The sequence below is a fragment of the Accipiter gentilis genome, chromosome 31 (genome assembly GCF_929443795.1).
Source record: "Accipiter gentilis chromosome 31, bAccGen1.1, whole genome shotgun sequence".
Classification (NCBI taxonomy): domain Eukaryota; kingdom Metazoa; phylum Chordata; class Aves; order Accipitriformes; family Accipitridae; genus Astur; species Astur gentilis.
The window spans coordinates 7,979,159-7,994,528 of NC_064910.1; the positions used below are offsets into that span (position 1 = coordinate 7,979,159).

The 15,370-nt window shown below is 38.0% G+C and overlaps 1 protein-coding gene across 1 annotated transcript in view; it reads right to left on the reverse strand.

Annotated features, from left to right (window-relative positions):
• EIF5B (eukaryotic translation initiation factor 5B) overlaps window positions 1–15,370 on the reverse strand; it is a 37,598-nt gene that overhangs the window by 2,780 nt on the left and 19,448 nt on the right. The window contains exons 8-21 of the mRNA XM_049834595.1: window positions 14,958–15,044; window positions 13,429–13,518; window positions 11,297–11,592; window positions 10,546–10,653; window positions 10,289–10,399; window positions 9,324–9,391; window positions 8,053–8,194; window positions 6,451–6,582; window positions 5,611–5,793; window positions 5,309–5,470; window positions 2,764–2,895; window positions 1,306–1,437; window positions 1,115–1,191; window positions 829–993 (exon numbers count right to left, since the gene is read on the reverse strand). Coding sequence (XP_049690552.1) covers window positions 829–993; window positions 1,115–1,191; window positions 1,306–1,437; window positions 2,764–2,895; window positions 5,309–5,470; window positions 5,611–5,793; window positions 6,451–6,582; window positions 8,053–8,194; window positions 9,324–9,391; window positions 10,289–10,399; window positions 10,546–10,653; window positions 11,297–11,592; window positions 13,429–13,518; window positions 14,958–15,044 — 1,885 coding nt within the window. The remainder of the gene's footprint in view (window positions 1–828; window positions 994–1,114; window positions 1,192–1,305; window positions 1,438–2,763; window positions 2,896–5,308; window positions 5,471–5,610; window positions 5,794–6,450; window positions 6,583–8,052; window positions 8,195–9,323; window positions 9,392–10,288; window positions 10,400–10,545; window positions 10,654–11,296; window positions 11,593–13,428; window positions 13,519–14,957; window positions 15,045–15,370) is intronic.

Below are 15,370 nucleotides of genomic sequence, written 5' to 3' on the forward strand. Positions count from 1 at the left end.
GCTAATTCTAGTCAATACTTGATCTTCAAGATCAAGTATTCAAGAACTATAGGGAACAATAATCAAGCATGGCTGGCGTGGATTCTATTTTGACTCACTTGGGCAGTCAACTAAGACCAAGACCAAAGGAACAGTAATTTTACAGTATAATTATAGTCTCAGAAGAGCACAGGAATAGAAATATTATTGCCTCGACCCATCACAGGGACACCAAAAATTCAAGATTTTTGTTTGTAAAGTGAACAAATAAGTTTAAATGCTGAGGTATACAAACTCAAATCAGGATCAATATGAAATGAAATACACTTTCATTTATTTTGCGTGTCCTTACTTTACTGAGGATCAGCCAATGATACAGATTCCAAAAATTAATTCTGGGTCCCTATAAATTCTTAAATGATTGCATATTCATATTACTGCAGTCAGAATTAAGCCCTGTACACTGGAATTGCATAAACATGAAACAATAGAATCCAAATCGCCTTAGTTTTGTTTTCTTAACTCTGCAAGACTAACCCATCTGTCACAAACTAGGAACAGAAGCCAAGTATACAAAGCAAATGTTAATAAGAACGCTCCACATTACATGACAGTTTTAGCTAATCTTGTAACTGCTTCACAACTCTCACCCTACTAAGCCTAATCTCAGATGTAAACAATTAGACTGGAGTTACTGTTCTATCTTCTTCCTCCTTTCCTTCCTCCCCATCAGAACTTCATGCTAAATAATAATATGGCAACAAAAAGTTAAATATAATTTCATTTATAATAAAACAATTAAGAGACATTTATTTGGAAAGCATCCAGAATAGGATTGCTCTTACTTACTTGAATTCCTCTTGTTTCTGTTTTTTGTAGTCTTGTCTATATTTTGTGAAGGCATCGAATAAGTGATAAATTATTTCAGCACTAAAAATTCGAACTCCTAAACTATCAGCCATTTCCTGTGCATCACGTTCAATCCTGACATCAAATGCTAGAATGACTGCATATCTGTAAGTAAAAATAAGTCAAACAGTTTACTAGACAGACCGTAGAACCAGAGCCAAGGAGAGGGCCTTTCTGAAACACCACTGTGCATTTATCAACACAGTAAAGCGAAGAAGTTACTTACTGTGGGTCATGCTCCAACATAACTGATGCCTTCATAACATCTTTTTTATGGACAGGACCTATATTAATTCCTGAATACTGTTGAAGAAGAAAGCCACATAAATCAGTCACTAATCTTTCTAAGTCAAAAGTGAACAGTTACCAACTAAAACGTAGAGACAACAACATCCAACACAGGACAGAAGTACTTACTGGCACTTCTGATGTCTTAAGAAATTCAAGTAATGCTTCTAAAGAGCCTAAAGTAGAAGCCTGGACATAAACACCTTTCTCTTCTAATTTGATTGCATTCAGTGTTTGCTTCAGTTCATGTATTAGTTCATCCTTTAGGACAAAACAAGGAAAAAAGCAAGTTTTAGTTCTATTGCTATTTATGCCTCTGGGTACAAAGTCTTTCTGTTCCTGAGCTGCTGAAAGTATGGCAGCCATACTGACAGGTACCAACTTACAGACCTGCAGCATAAGTCATGCCCAGCCCTGTGGTACACTGCTGTTTGTTTCTGGCATTAGAAAAGTCTGAACTGAACTTGAGGATTTTGCAAGAAGGTGATCATATAACACAAAGCAGATGCCCATCTTGGGAGTTGGTAACATTTCTCTGCAGACTACGCATGGGTCTCCCCAGCACTGTAAATTTCTGCTGGCAAGACTGAGTGAACACGCACCCCTCACTGTGTGGCAATATCTTTGGTTGCCTAACTGAGGATCAACAATAAAAGCAGATGTTCCTAAAACCATGAGCTGGAAGGATTCTGAACACTTCTTAGGCCTAGGTACAAAACAGAGGATGCAAAAGCAGCAGGGCCATTTTGCTGCTTTCAGAGAGGTTAAAAAAAATCAAAACAAAAAAAAACCCCAACACATTTTTAAGAGCCCGTGCCTTTTCAACCCAAACACTCAAGTCTCTTTCTCTGACAGATAAATGGATGTTGCCATTTACTTTAAGTCCTCACGCATCTACTACTAGTGCAGTGCACATACCTACTCTCATGTACGCAGCAACAATGTCTGTATTTGAAGGACCTGAAAGATTAACCTTCCTTTAGAGGCAAAGATAAGTAGACAGAAGGCTAAAGTAAAACTATGGTTAAAAGTAAACTATCAACATGTGAGTTTCATTTTTAAACTAGCTTCCTGACTTTGGAGAACAGGAGCATCTCATGTCAATTTTGGCTTTAAGATAGCTACATTCTTTCCTCTGCCATTTTTAAAGTGTAAATCACAAAAGAAGTTTACTATAGAAGTCTTACATCAGCTTTGCAATTATGATAGTTTGAAGAACTCCACTAGCAGATACTTGCCTAATATAATTTAATTGAAATATATGCATAAGTTACTACAAATACAAAATCAGTAATTAACATACAGTCAAACTATGCTATGATACTTGTTTTCAAACCTTATTCTACCAGCAGAGATGCCCCAGCAAAATATCAGGAAAAAGCTAAGGGTCAAGATACTAAAAACATCACCACACTAATGCTTCACATGGACACAAGGCTACAGCATGATCTTGTAACAGTTTTTAAAATGCAACCAAAAAAAGCCAGTTACTTGCATACTGAGCTTTCAAGATTTGAATGAGCTTCATGAGCAGAGAACTCAGTTACCCTCAGTTTAAGTGTCTTATTTCAACATTAGCCATCTCACCTTGAGGACTGGGACTTCATCCTCTTTATAAGCTACAAGCAATGGTAAACCAGCCAATGTTTTTTCCAAATCTTTCCCAAGAATCTTCACACCTTGAGCAGCAACGACCTCTTTGTGCTTTTCATACTGGTTCTGAAAAGGAGAACACACGCTAGCAAAGAGTTCACATAGATGCTATACAGCAGTACAAAGTAGGGCTGAGCAGCTAAAGAACTTGCCACCAGCAAGCACAGCAGAGAGCATGACAGTGAAGCCCAGCAGCTCCCATCTTCCATCATTGATCTTCTCTACTTTGCATTTGCATGTTTCAGTCTGCATGCTCCTCTCCCTTCAGATACCCCCCACTCCCGCCAAGAAGGGCAGGGCAGGGGGAATCATCTAAAAACAGAGAGGAGGTGGCCAAAAAGGCATTATATACTAGAAAAGAGTGAGCAGGGATAGGCAGCTGCTCACTAAAAAAAGAAAACAGCAACTCAAATTCAGCCCCATAGGGAAGTAAGGAGAAGATGCTGACAGCTCAACTAAAGCACTAAAGCTTAGCTGATACAGCCCAAGGCTCTGTACAGGAAAAGCCGTCTCATTCTCCCAAGGGAGGCCTCCCATTCAGCCTTCTCATGTACATAGTTCCATGCTCAATTTCCCAGGTGCTCCTCCCCACAAAGGGGAACCTCGAAGATCTGTCCCCACTCAGGGCATGGCTCTAAAGCATCACAGAAGCAGTTCTTTCCTGAAGACCTTTAAATCAACGTTGGAGGGATTTTTTCATTTGTCTTTATTTCTTTTATTTAGGAGATGTCCCATCCCTTTCTTGAAACTACAAGGCAGCTTCCTTCCTCAGTAAGCACTTTGTTCCTGCAAGCCTCTATTTTTTAGCCCTCTACCCCAAAATTTGGGTCTTATTTCAAGGATGACAATTCCCCATGGATAGGCTGAATTGAAATGTATCCTCATTGCCTGCTTCAAGAAAAACCAGCTCCCTTAGATCCAGTTCCGCAGCTAGAGGTTCCCAAACCCAGTGTTCTTCATCGTGGTGCTGGTACCCTATACGCCATCTCCCACCAAAGTGAGAAACTCATCTGAAGATCTTGTTGATGGGAATCTGTGATCTGTTATGTTGCTTTTCAGTCCCACAAGAAAACCTCAAGTCTCATAAGAGTTTCACAGACCAGTTTATCTTCTGCTTTAAATAAAGGCAGGCAAATAGATGGAAATGCTTTCAATTCATTCCTCACAGTACCAGAATATATTCAACAGCTTCCAACAAAACAGAGAACATAGCCTAAGCATAAATGTCATTTTCCTTTTGCCATTTTCTAGCCATTATCAAGTTATTACTGTAAAGCTGCACTCCAGAGCAGGAAGCCTGACTTAGATTCTCCAAGGCAACTGTCCTACCCCACAGCTGATTAGACTGCCATACACAGAAGTGGAAAGAGCGGCTCTTGTCTTCCTATTTAAAGCAGGCCAAGAAGCTCTTGCTCAGATTCCACCTCAACATCAATACTGCAGCCTTCAGCACCTCTGAGGCCACAATGGTCTCACAACAGAGGACCACTATAGCAGAGAGAGAACAACAATGTCAAACCAGGCCCCAGCAATTACTAGTGCTACTTTACAAGAGTATCTAAGTTTAGAGGAAGGAACTAGATTAAACACTAAGGACTACAGTGGCCTGCAGGGCCAGTTCTCCAGTGAAATGAAGCACCCCACAATTGTTATAGCCTTAGATTAGGACCCCGACACTAGTTTTCCACCTCTAAACCAAACCTTTAAGGCCTGCCCTATGACATTCACCTAGGTTATCTGTACAATTTTCTCTGCCTTAAGCAAAATCTGTGCAGACACTTATTCCTCCCCCTTGAAACGGGAAAAATCAGAGCAGCTCTCTTCATCATCTTTCAATTCTATGTATTAATATTAATGTATTTATAGCTGTTCATTTCTGTGGCTCTCCTCCTTTCATGGAAAGCAATATAGGCAGGATCTCAAATTCAGTGTCTCTCCCCAGTCTATCAAAACTAGGGCAGCAAAACCTCCAACAACTCTTGAAAATGACAAAAGGCTGCAGATTCTGCAGGGGTCCTGATCATCACCACTCACCAACTCCTAGAAACTCACTTGTTTGCTTTTCTCAAATCTAAGCGTATATGATTTTTGTCATTAAAAAACCACTTTTATTAATAATATGTACTTTAACTCAGAAGTCACTGTACTAGTACACTCCAATTTCCATTTTAGATGGGGATCTCCCTCTCACACAAAGCCACCTGCTTGAATCCCTTATTAAAGCATACACATCTTAATCCTCACTGCAAGGCAACTCCTTGATCCTTTTATTTGCCGCTGTTATAACAGACACACCAATAGGTATATACAAACACATTCACAAAAACACTGGATCTGCACTGTCTTCCCCTTTAATTCATCCTTAGATACTGCTAATTTAACTGCACTCTGCTACATTCTCATTTTTTAGAAAACTTGGCGCTTTTTTTTCTGGTTCTGAATCTTCTGCAAATGTCAATATGCTAACCAGTTTCCATACCTTAACTCGTAGCTCCTTCATAGGAGGAGGTAGCAGAAGACCTCTAATTTGAGTTACTATAGGACCTTCTACCCCAGGAACAATAATGGTGTCTCCTTCTTTCAGGCGTCCATTAATCAAAATAACATCTATGGTGGTGCCCATGCCTGGCAGTGCTTTAACCTGAAGAAAAGGGGAAAAAAGTTACTCCCTATTTAAGCACCTCAAACACACTTTTTTTTTTTTTTTTTTTAAACTGGAAAGAAGGGTGCAGGGAAGGGAGAAATTTCTAGATTAATTTCAAAGAACAGCTGTTAAATTACCTCCATGACTTGAGCTCTCAGCTCCTGACACTCAGCCAGTCTCTTGGTCAGCATAGTTTGTGTTAGTTCAACAAGAAGAGCTATCAGACTTCCCATGCCATCCCCTGTGTGAGCAGAGGTAGGTACAAGAGAAACAAAAGTGCGGGGATCCTTATTCTCATAAAACAAGGCAGCGTTCAAGCCCTGGAATCAGGATTAATAGTTATATAGGGAAAAACATACATACACATCCATATTAACAGCAACATTAAACCCCAGTCAATTCCTATTGCATTTTTTAAATCTCAGTTAAAAAAAAAACCACATTGTTACTGACAGTATGCTATGGAACATGAAGCCTCAACCCACACTTGGAAACAGTATGGGATAACTCTACAAAGCTAATTACCGCATCTAGCTTCTAGACAGCATTGTTTGTCTCCAACACAAGTTCCCAGAACTGATGTGATTCATGCCCTGCCAGCAACCAAGGGAACAAGAGACAGATGGGATTCTCTCAGGCCATTCCCAAAGAGGAAAAGAATAGGGACAGAAAACTTAATCTGCTATTCATGACTCCATTGACCAGGCACAGCAATTAGCTGCTACTTTTCTCCAAAGTAGCACTCTAAGGATAGAGCAGTTAAGAGATTAATTTAACAACAACAAAGTTTGGTTTGAGACATAAACCCCAACATGTCAGAAAAGATGCAACAGTTTTCTTGATATTCCAAGTTGTTTTGTGGAAAGAAAGAAAAAAAAACCAAAACCCCAAGCAAAAACACACACACAGAAACCACACCACCCACCCCCTTTACTATCACTTTTATTAACCAAAGAACCTTCAATATGCCAGCCTACCTGCTTTGCAAATTCCACGATGATAGCTTTTGCACGTTCCTCAAATTCATCTTTCGTATTCTTTTTCTGTTTCTTTAAAGTGACAGCTACATCTGTATCTGGACTTTTTTTCCAGTCATATAACCTATCAATCTTGAAAATACAGTAATATGTCATCTTACACAGCTTACGGAAAAGCATCTTTATGCTTATGCCACATCATCTGTGATAAATGCTTTACCAGCCAACATAGCTAGCCATCTATTTGCTCCAGTAATCAAATTAAATCTTTTTATTTGCTTTAGCTGCTATATTTATCTCTGTTAATGTATTTACCCAATGTCAGACAGTATTTCATGACAGCAATACTACTGCAGGTTTTAAAAATTCAAAAGCTATAATAATCTAGGTTCATATGGGAAAAGTTTATATGCATTAATTACATCAAGTTTGAGGTAAAACATTCAGAAGACACCGACATATACCTTCACATACATATAAAAAAAAAGGTGGTGGTTTTTTTCCTGAAAAGAGACTGTACTAGTTTTGCAAAGAACATTTAAAATTTACTGGTGAATTTGGGCCCTTTACCATGTTGCTACAGAGAAGGGATCACCGGGGGGTTGTTCAAAAGACACAACTGCAGACTTCAGAAATACCTCCCTAAGTAGTTTTCAAAGCAGGACGGACTTAGTCCAAGAAACTGTTATATTTGCTGTATAAATCAAAACTACAGCTTTAGAAAACAGATTATAGCCTGGTCAAATGATAGAACTATAACCTGAAATGCAAGAACTACTGGCTATTTAATCTCAGGCTCACTGTAGGCCTTAACACCTCTCCATCCAATTTTTTTTTAAAAAAGCAGGTGTTTTCAGCAATGAAATAATAGCTGCCTCAGTTTCAACAGCCTTCAATCATAATGCTTATTTCATTTTTTAAAGTGTACTACAATTTTGATAGTGCACATGAATACTTCTGTAAGTTGTCTGTCAGCATGTCAGATAGTATCCAAAGTCATTGGACACGAGCAATTTCCTTATGGTAACTCATGTAAGCCATCACAAACAGCCAGTGTAATTTCTCATGCATGGGATTTCTAAAAACAAGGCTGAAAATAACTGGCTTTACCATCTAATATTGCAGAGCCTGAAATACTTCCCACCAGTGATCAACATTACTGTTCCATGAGCTTAAAAGCCAGCTTGTCTTCAAGTCAAACTAACAAGTATCAGTAGCTAAAATAAAGTAAGACTTTTCAACACAATGCTTTTCTTTCAATTTTATCAGAAAATGCACAAAAATCCATATAAGTAGGTGCAAGACCCCCCCCCCCCCAACTGAAGTACAACTTCAGAAGTGTGAACCATATACAGAAGTTACATAATGTAAAGAACTGATCAGTAAGGACTCTGATAAGAACTGATAGATTGTTCTGCAAAACTCCTGTAAACCCATTAGGGTATCAAGGACATAAAAAAATGCAATAGATAGGATCTACGAGCCACCGCTTTAGACTTTACACAAACAATTCAAGTTCATGGAAGAAAGCAGAAAACTGTCAGATGCCCAATATACTATTAGAGTAGAAAAACACACTATTAGAGTAAAAAACTATCTTACCTTGTTGAGAGCTACTATAAAGGGACATTTCTTCGATTTCAACAGATTTATTGATTCAATTGTCTGTGGCTCCAAACCATGCATGATGTCAACTACAAGTATAGCAATATCACAAAGTGAGCTTCCTCTATTTCTTAGATTGCTGTGGCAGTAAGGGGAAAGAAAAAAGAATCAGTCACATAGCAACAGAACTGTAATAAAAACACCAAATAGAATGTCAAACATACACTGACCAACAAAAAGCTAAAGCTAATCAAGTAGTTATTTTTCCCTCAAAAATGTAAACTATATCAAAAGATATTCAAGTCATACAGTGTAAATTCCATTTAACAGAATATATTAGAGTATGTGTAAGCAAAAATAAGAAACTAGTATTCTCCCAAGAGTTTTCCTATTATTCTATTTTTTTTTTACAAGTTGAGATGTGTTCTGATTTTTCCTGAGTGAGAATTCAGACGGTTACAGTGAAACACAGGAGTGCAAAATCGAACAAGATGGTTTATTATACAATACTACATAAACACGAAGATTATCAGACATTTTTGGTGCCAAACAAAACCTGGCTAGAAGATGAAGAGCTATAAGTGGTATGATGCTGAGGAACCGATCAGAACATTAACAAGTGCCCTAAGACATGGCACTGCAATGCTTGCAAGGTTTATGTTTAAGAATGTCACATCAAAGTCTTAATCCTTTTGTTTGGAGATTTCACCTGAGCACTACCACATGAATACAGTTATGCATATCACGTTTTAAACTTAGGAGTTGATTTGGTGTCTTGCCTGCATGCCACTGGTGTTTCTAGACAGCATATGATCTCTGCCAAAGACTCAGCTGACTTGTGCAACTGGTTAACTTTCAGTCTTATGAACTCAGTTACCTTAACTGGGACACTATGAACTGAAGGCTAGGACAGAAGTTTTAATTTTTCATAGCAGAGTACTTATGTCACCCGAAATCCTCACCTTTTCTTCTCCAGCTAGCTTCCTGCTTCCATCTTTCCTCTTACACTAACTATTAAAAAACAAGTTATTTACATGCTTTTTCAGATAATTCATAGCTCAATTGGCACAAAGACAGAAAATTAACCAGATATAAAAAGCACCTGCAAACTAAGCAAATCCACTTACTCCTCTACTTTAGGTTGTTGGGTTTTTTTAAAGTGAGAAGAAACACAATGGATTAGGCAAAGACCTAGCACTTTGTTAAAAATATATCTAGACACTTTAGCCATCACTTCTGGGAAGCACTATATTGTGAGAAAACATTACCTGAAAGACTCATGTCCTGGAGTGTCGATTATCAGCATGCCTGGAATTTTTATGTTCTCTCTGTCAAACTAACATTTCAAAATATTAGCCATCTTGTAAAGATTACAGAAGAAGGAAAAAAAAAAAAAAAAGAAAAACAAACCAAACAAAAAACTAAGATCTGACAGCATTACTGACAGCCTTTACCTTAAAATTCCAGCTACATATTTTAAGAAAGGCCAGCACCCTCCATAAACCAAATCAGTCAAACCTCATTTCAATATCAAAAAATGATGCAGCACATTCCCCTTGGTATCAAGTGGCCATAAGCTCAGCTAAAATTTGTAAGACAAGACAGCCTACAAAGGAAAAAATAAGTTCAGGCTTGTGAGATTTACCATTCTTGTCTTGAAGATTTCCTCCTCTCCCCTGACTTTACATTTTTAATAAATTGAGTAAAATCATGGAAAAAGTAATCACTACCAAGGTTTTTCAGCCAGCTGCTGCTGCAAGCAAAATAGGATATAGTATCCAAAACAAGCAATACAGAACAGTTACTATTTCTGTAACAAAATAAAATTCATCACCCAGGAATTGGCCCAATTTCAGCACACACAGTAAAAAAGGTAAGTTTTTAACAGAAAATACACTCAGTAAGTTTCAAAAGTCTCAATTTACAATCAAAATACTGACAAATAAGCAGTCTCTGTACATATGTGTACTATCCAGAACAGAGTGAGCAGTATTTGTGTATTTTTCTGAAGAAGTAGCAATGCATTAACTGAAACCAAACATATCATCTAAAATGAAAAATGAGACAGCCTCCCCTTTGGGCAGGGGGGAAGGATAGGAATTAAAAAACAATCAACCCCAATATTAGAGACGGGGGTAAAGTACATCTGCCCACATCAGGGAATCTCACAAGGCCTTAACTAGTTTACATTTCGTATTTTTTAAAAAACAGTCTTTGAAGTGCTACAACTTACATTTTTCACCATCTTCGTTTGCTCGTTAATAGCTTCAAGGGGAACATTAGTCGCACCAATCTGCTGAGTGATACCACCAGCTTCACTGTCCTGTACATGAGTATGGCGGAGCTAAAGACAAAAAAAGACCAGAAATACTTACATGTAAGAGACTAAAGTCATCTCTTTGAGTATACTTTAAGTCTTTCTATTTTCAACAAAAAAAACATATGCATAAACAAGATGCACAGGCAGTGCCTTCATATTCCACATCTTACCTTGTCTAGAATTTTGGTCTTGCCTGTGTCTACATGCCCTAGGACACAGATAACCGGTGCTCTAAGCTTTTCAGTGTTCATATTTTTGCTGTTTTCAGCTCGTCGCTTCTATGTAAGAGACACATAAAAATTGCTAAGTATAAACCAAAAACTACAACTCACCTCTTGACTTGATTACATACATATATAAAACAGTTAACTGGAACTTAAGTTTTCAAAGCAGTTCAACATCTGTCATCCCTCTTTTGGCAAATCAAAAATTTACAACTAACAGTTAAGTTTTTGTTCAGTTGGGTTTGTTTACTTTCTAGTAGGCTAAGTTGTTATACCCACTAACATGTAGCTTTGTTGATGGTGCATTCTGAAGAAGCACCTTGGGTAAGGAAACAGAAGACATTAGCAGCCCCAAAAATGTTGAACAGTTTAGAAATACATCTTTTAAAACTCTGAAATATCTATCTGTAAAGGATAAAAGCTTCCTTCTCCAGGAGGGGGAGAGGTGGAGGGGAACAACACTGAAGTGTACATTCTTTGTGACCTAGTTGTCTAAAACCAAATGCTTCATCTTCAGGCAAAACCCAGGTATTTTTTCTTAATTAACCCAATTTCTGGACCTGCCTAAAAATTTTAGTCATGACACAGCCATCATTTTGACAAATATGGTTGAAAGACTTTTCAATGAACTGAAGATTAAGTTGTTTCTTATACAACACAGGAGTCCAGCTGTTCAAATAAAGCTGTATCTTGATACCTCGATTCTCCGTTTAGCTTTGTCATAAGCACGCTCTTCCTTAGTGCGGTCATCATCAGAGTCGTACTCAGAATCAGAGCTAATTTCCTTGCTGGGCTTTTTTTCCATAGATTGTTTTCCAACAGCTTGGGAGTCTGCCTCTCTCTCATCTGAAGTCTTTTCATCCTCATCTTCACTCCCTTCACTGTCTTCAGATTCTTCACTCTCTTCTTCATCTTCCTCCTCATCTTCTTCCTCCTCTTCTTCCTCATCCACTTCATTTTGTTCTTTGACTTCAATGTGGACAGGTTTGCTCTCTGTCAAAAAAAATCCAAAATCTAAAGTAAAAATTCTCTATCAAATTCACGCTTGTGGGGGAGAGGGCAACAAAAAAATAGAGACTACAGTAGAAGAGTGAGGACTGAGAGTAGGTTCCAGTCAAGAAGTGCTAGTCAAGATAATTTTTCAACTTTCAATATAAAAAAAAGTGTTTCATGTTCAGAGCTGCTGACTTGTGTTTAGAATCTGTGCAAGCAGCCTGAGTCTGGGGTGAGGGGAGGAATGATATTATCAGCACACTTAGCATGACATTGTTTGCAAATATTCAGATGAATTGACATTCTTTAAAGCTTTATGCTCTTCATAAAGGAAGGAATGCAGTAACACCTTCAAACAGAAAGCCAAAATACTCCAAAATTCAACACAATATGGATTCTGTGTATTACTGATCAGAAATGCACATTTAAGCAGAAGTAACAAATCAGAACAAGTAGTCTCTTGTGCACCTTTTAAAAATCTCATCTTAAGGTTCTCCTAGACTGTTCAGATAAGATTAATGTTTTTCAGAGGAATTCTTCAGTAAACAAACAAAAAGAATTATCAAAAAGTAATTTTCTTTCTTTGAAAGCTTCCCGTTTATCATACTTGCAAAAAACGTAAGAGACAAGCTAATGAACACTTTAAAGCCATGCATTCTCTTCCTTACAGAGTTGCTAGGAGGCTCACTGCTCTTAGAGATTAGTTATGTTTCTTGCTACACTGAAAGTCCATCAGCTTAGTAATACATTAAATCTAATACCCAGAAAGGCTCTTTTTCTGGATCACATTGCCAGATCCTTGAAATCCAAGCAACAAGAAGTGGGACATGATATTATCCCCAAGACAGTGGCAACACTACAACAGACTTTCAAGAAGGTGAGCAGCACTTAGAACTCAAAGTAGAGCAGTCCAGCACCACAAGAACACACACTTGTGCTGAAATAAAATCAATACTGCTGTACATGTATGTATATGAAGTACTACACTTAAATGCACAGCTGCCAGAAGTATAGGGCTGAGCAAGACAAAATAATACTTGATGAACAGTCTTTTATCTTAAGAAACAATGAAGATGCATCATGGCAACGCTAAGAACAGTGATCAACTCCTGTTCAGGAAGACTTGCAGGAATATGGCTTTCTCCACTACTGGAAGAAAACACCTGAGAAGTTATCCCTGCATTCTTGGCAGCTCTAACCTCCCCATAAACATTGCTGTTGGCCACAGACAGAATACGGGCTTTGGCATATAAGCACAGGAATATGAACGTTCTGGCAATTCTTTCCTTTCTTCTGCACCTGCCTCTCAAAGCAGCAGATGAGAGAAGGTATCTAGAACATACTGTAATGCATGCACACTAACCTTCTCACCATCTTAGTCTCCTGCTTTGAAAACTTGTCTCAAAGGCACTCTCCTAGATGTTGCCAGATTTGTGTAGTAAAACAGTTATGGCTTTGGAGTGGTTACTAGTGGAACACAGTACCAAGTAAAAGGTTTCCCTAAACTCCCAGAGGTGGTTTAACCACCTGTTAAGAGAAGAGGATTTTTACTGCCATAAATATGAACAAAAAAATTCCAATGGATTTATTTTGGGTGATAACTGCACATATAAGTATTTCCAAAGGGTGGTCCTTGAGCAGTATTTGTACAGTTTCTGAAAGCTCTACCTTTGAGAAGAGGATCTTATATCTATTTATCATCACACTTGCCTCACAATTTATCTAATGGGGCAGAGGGAGAATCTAAATACAAATTGTTTTCTACAGAAACAAAAAACTCTGCCCAAAGAAACCTCTTAATCAGAAAAAGCATCCGTTTGGTATTTACATGCCCACCTTTCTCTCCATCTTCATCACTAACCATAGCTTCCCAGTCATCCAAACCCGCATCTTCCGTTTCTTCTTCTTCCTCCTTTTCTTCCGAAACTAAGAAATCCAACATTAAAGGAAAAGAAAGAAAAAGCCCAGCAACATACAACATTTTTAGATGCCCCTTCCTTTGACATACTGACAACTACAACTTACAGGTTTGCTGCTACCACAATTCTACCAAATTATCTCCATGTTCCCTCAACAGAAAATGCTGCATACTTAAGAAATAAATAATCTTCAGTTCTCTCCACAAAATCTTATAGTGCTAGCATCTTTGCCTAACAAAACATATTTTTAGAAGACATAGCTAAACTATTCATCTAGTTCCTGTTTGCATATCATGCAAGTGCCTGCATAATGCATGCCACACAAACCTCTACCACAACTACGTTCCTTGAAAGGAGCTGCCCAATTAACAATCAGCCACGTGTAACAAAGTGACAGAGAAAAAGAAAACAAGTTGGGTTACAATATTAATTTTAATTAGTGGGAAAATAACAAATTGTCTATAAAAAGTGCTATTTTAGGACTCCAGGTGCCTTAACATAATTACACCATGGATTCCAGAAGCATTGAATATATTCATTCCAGCAGGAATTCAGTCAGATATATGATAAGACTGCAGTTCTTGGTAACAGACAAAAGGAAAAATGAAAACTTTTAACCCTCTCCAAAAGAGGCATTAAACAATATATATGTTGCAGCACAAGGAGTGTCATCAGATTTCAGCTCTTTGAAATGAAGATTAAGTTCCAGACTGCTAGAATATTAACTGGGAACTAATGTTCTGCCAGCGAGCCCTTCTCTGAGGATGTCTCTCAATTGTTCCTTCAAGAGATAAGTCAAGCTAGAATTAGAGTACACATTCAGATTTGTTTTCAAAATGCTGGAAATTTTATCAGTATTTGTCTGACTTGAGAATAAGGATAGAAATTGAAAATCTCCTTGCTGAGGAAGAAGTCCAGTACAAAGTGATTTTGCCAAAACAAGTACTGTGTGTAGGCAAAAATGAGGGCAACAATCACTTGCTAGGCTGAAACTCAAGTTTCACAAGCTAACCCATATCCACTGCATTCAGCACTTGTGAAAACAAAACATTTGGAATCAAGAATACAATCACTGTGAATACTGCAGTATCAATACTAGAAGCAGCATATTTCCTCCCTGCCCCCTCCTAACCACTGACAAAACAGCCTTTTAGAAAGCAAATGAAAAGTCAAGGGAGCTAATCATAGGGCACTGAATGTGCTTATTTGAGATAGTTGCCTAAGCCAATTGAACACTGGAGTTCACCCAGAATAAGGGACCTTTACACACTCATTTTGAAGCTTCATGCCAAAATTTCATCAGTTCCTCCCTTAGGTAAAGAAAAAAACAGCAACTACCTCAAGAAAGGATGGCCACTGAGCCCCCATCCAACAAGGTATGATAGCAACCATGCAGTATTGCCACACAGTCTCATGTGTTTTAAGTTTATTAGCATTACTACTAACCTGGCTCTACTGGAAGAGGAGTCTCCTCCTTTACTGGTGTTTCCAGTTCTACCGCATCTTCAGCTGGGGAAGTTACCTCCACGCTTTCTGAAATTGCAAGAAAGCAAATTGTTTGCTACATTCTTCCAAAGTGCAAACCCACTTAGTTAGACATACAGCTTCACATTTAAGTTCTATTTTTAAGTTGTGCTGTTACAAATAAAGAAAATCTGAATTTGTGTAATACCAAACTAACTGAACTCCCACTTACTGAGCTAAAACAAAGTCAGAGCATGTGGCTTATATGAAAAGCATTTGGCTTTGTAAGCAGTTAAATAGATTTATGTGATAGGTCAGTTATCAGCTAAGAGGATTACCACTGCTTTTGAACATTAAAAAAAAAAAAACAAACAACTTTCTTTAAAAGACAAGAG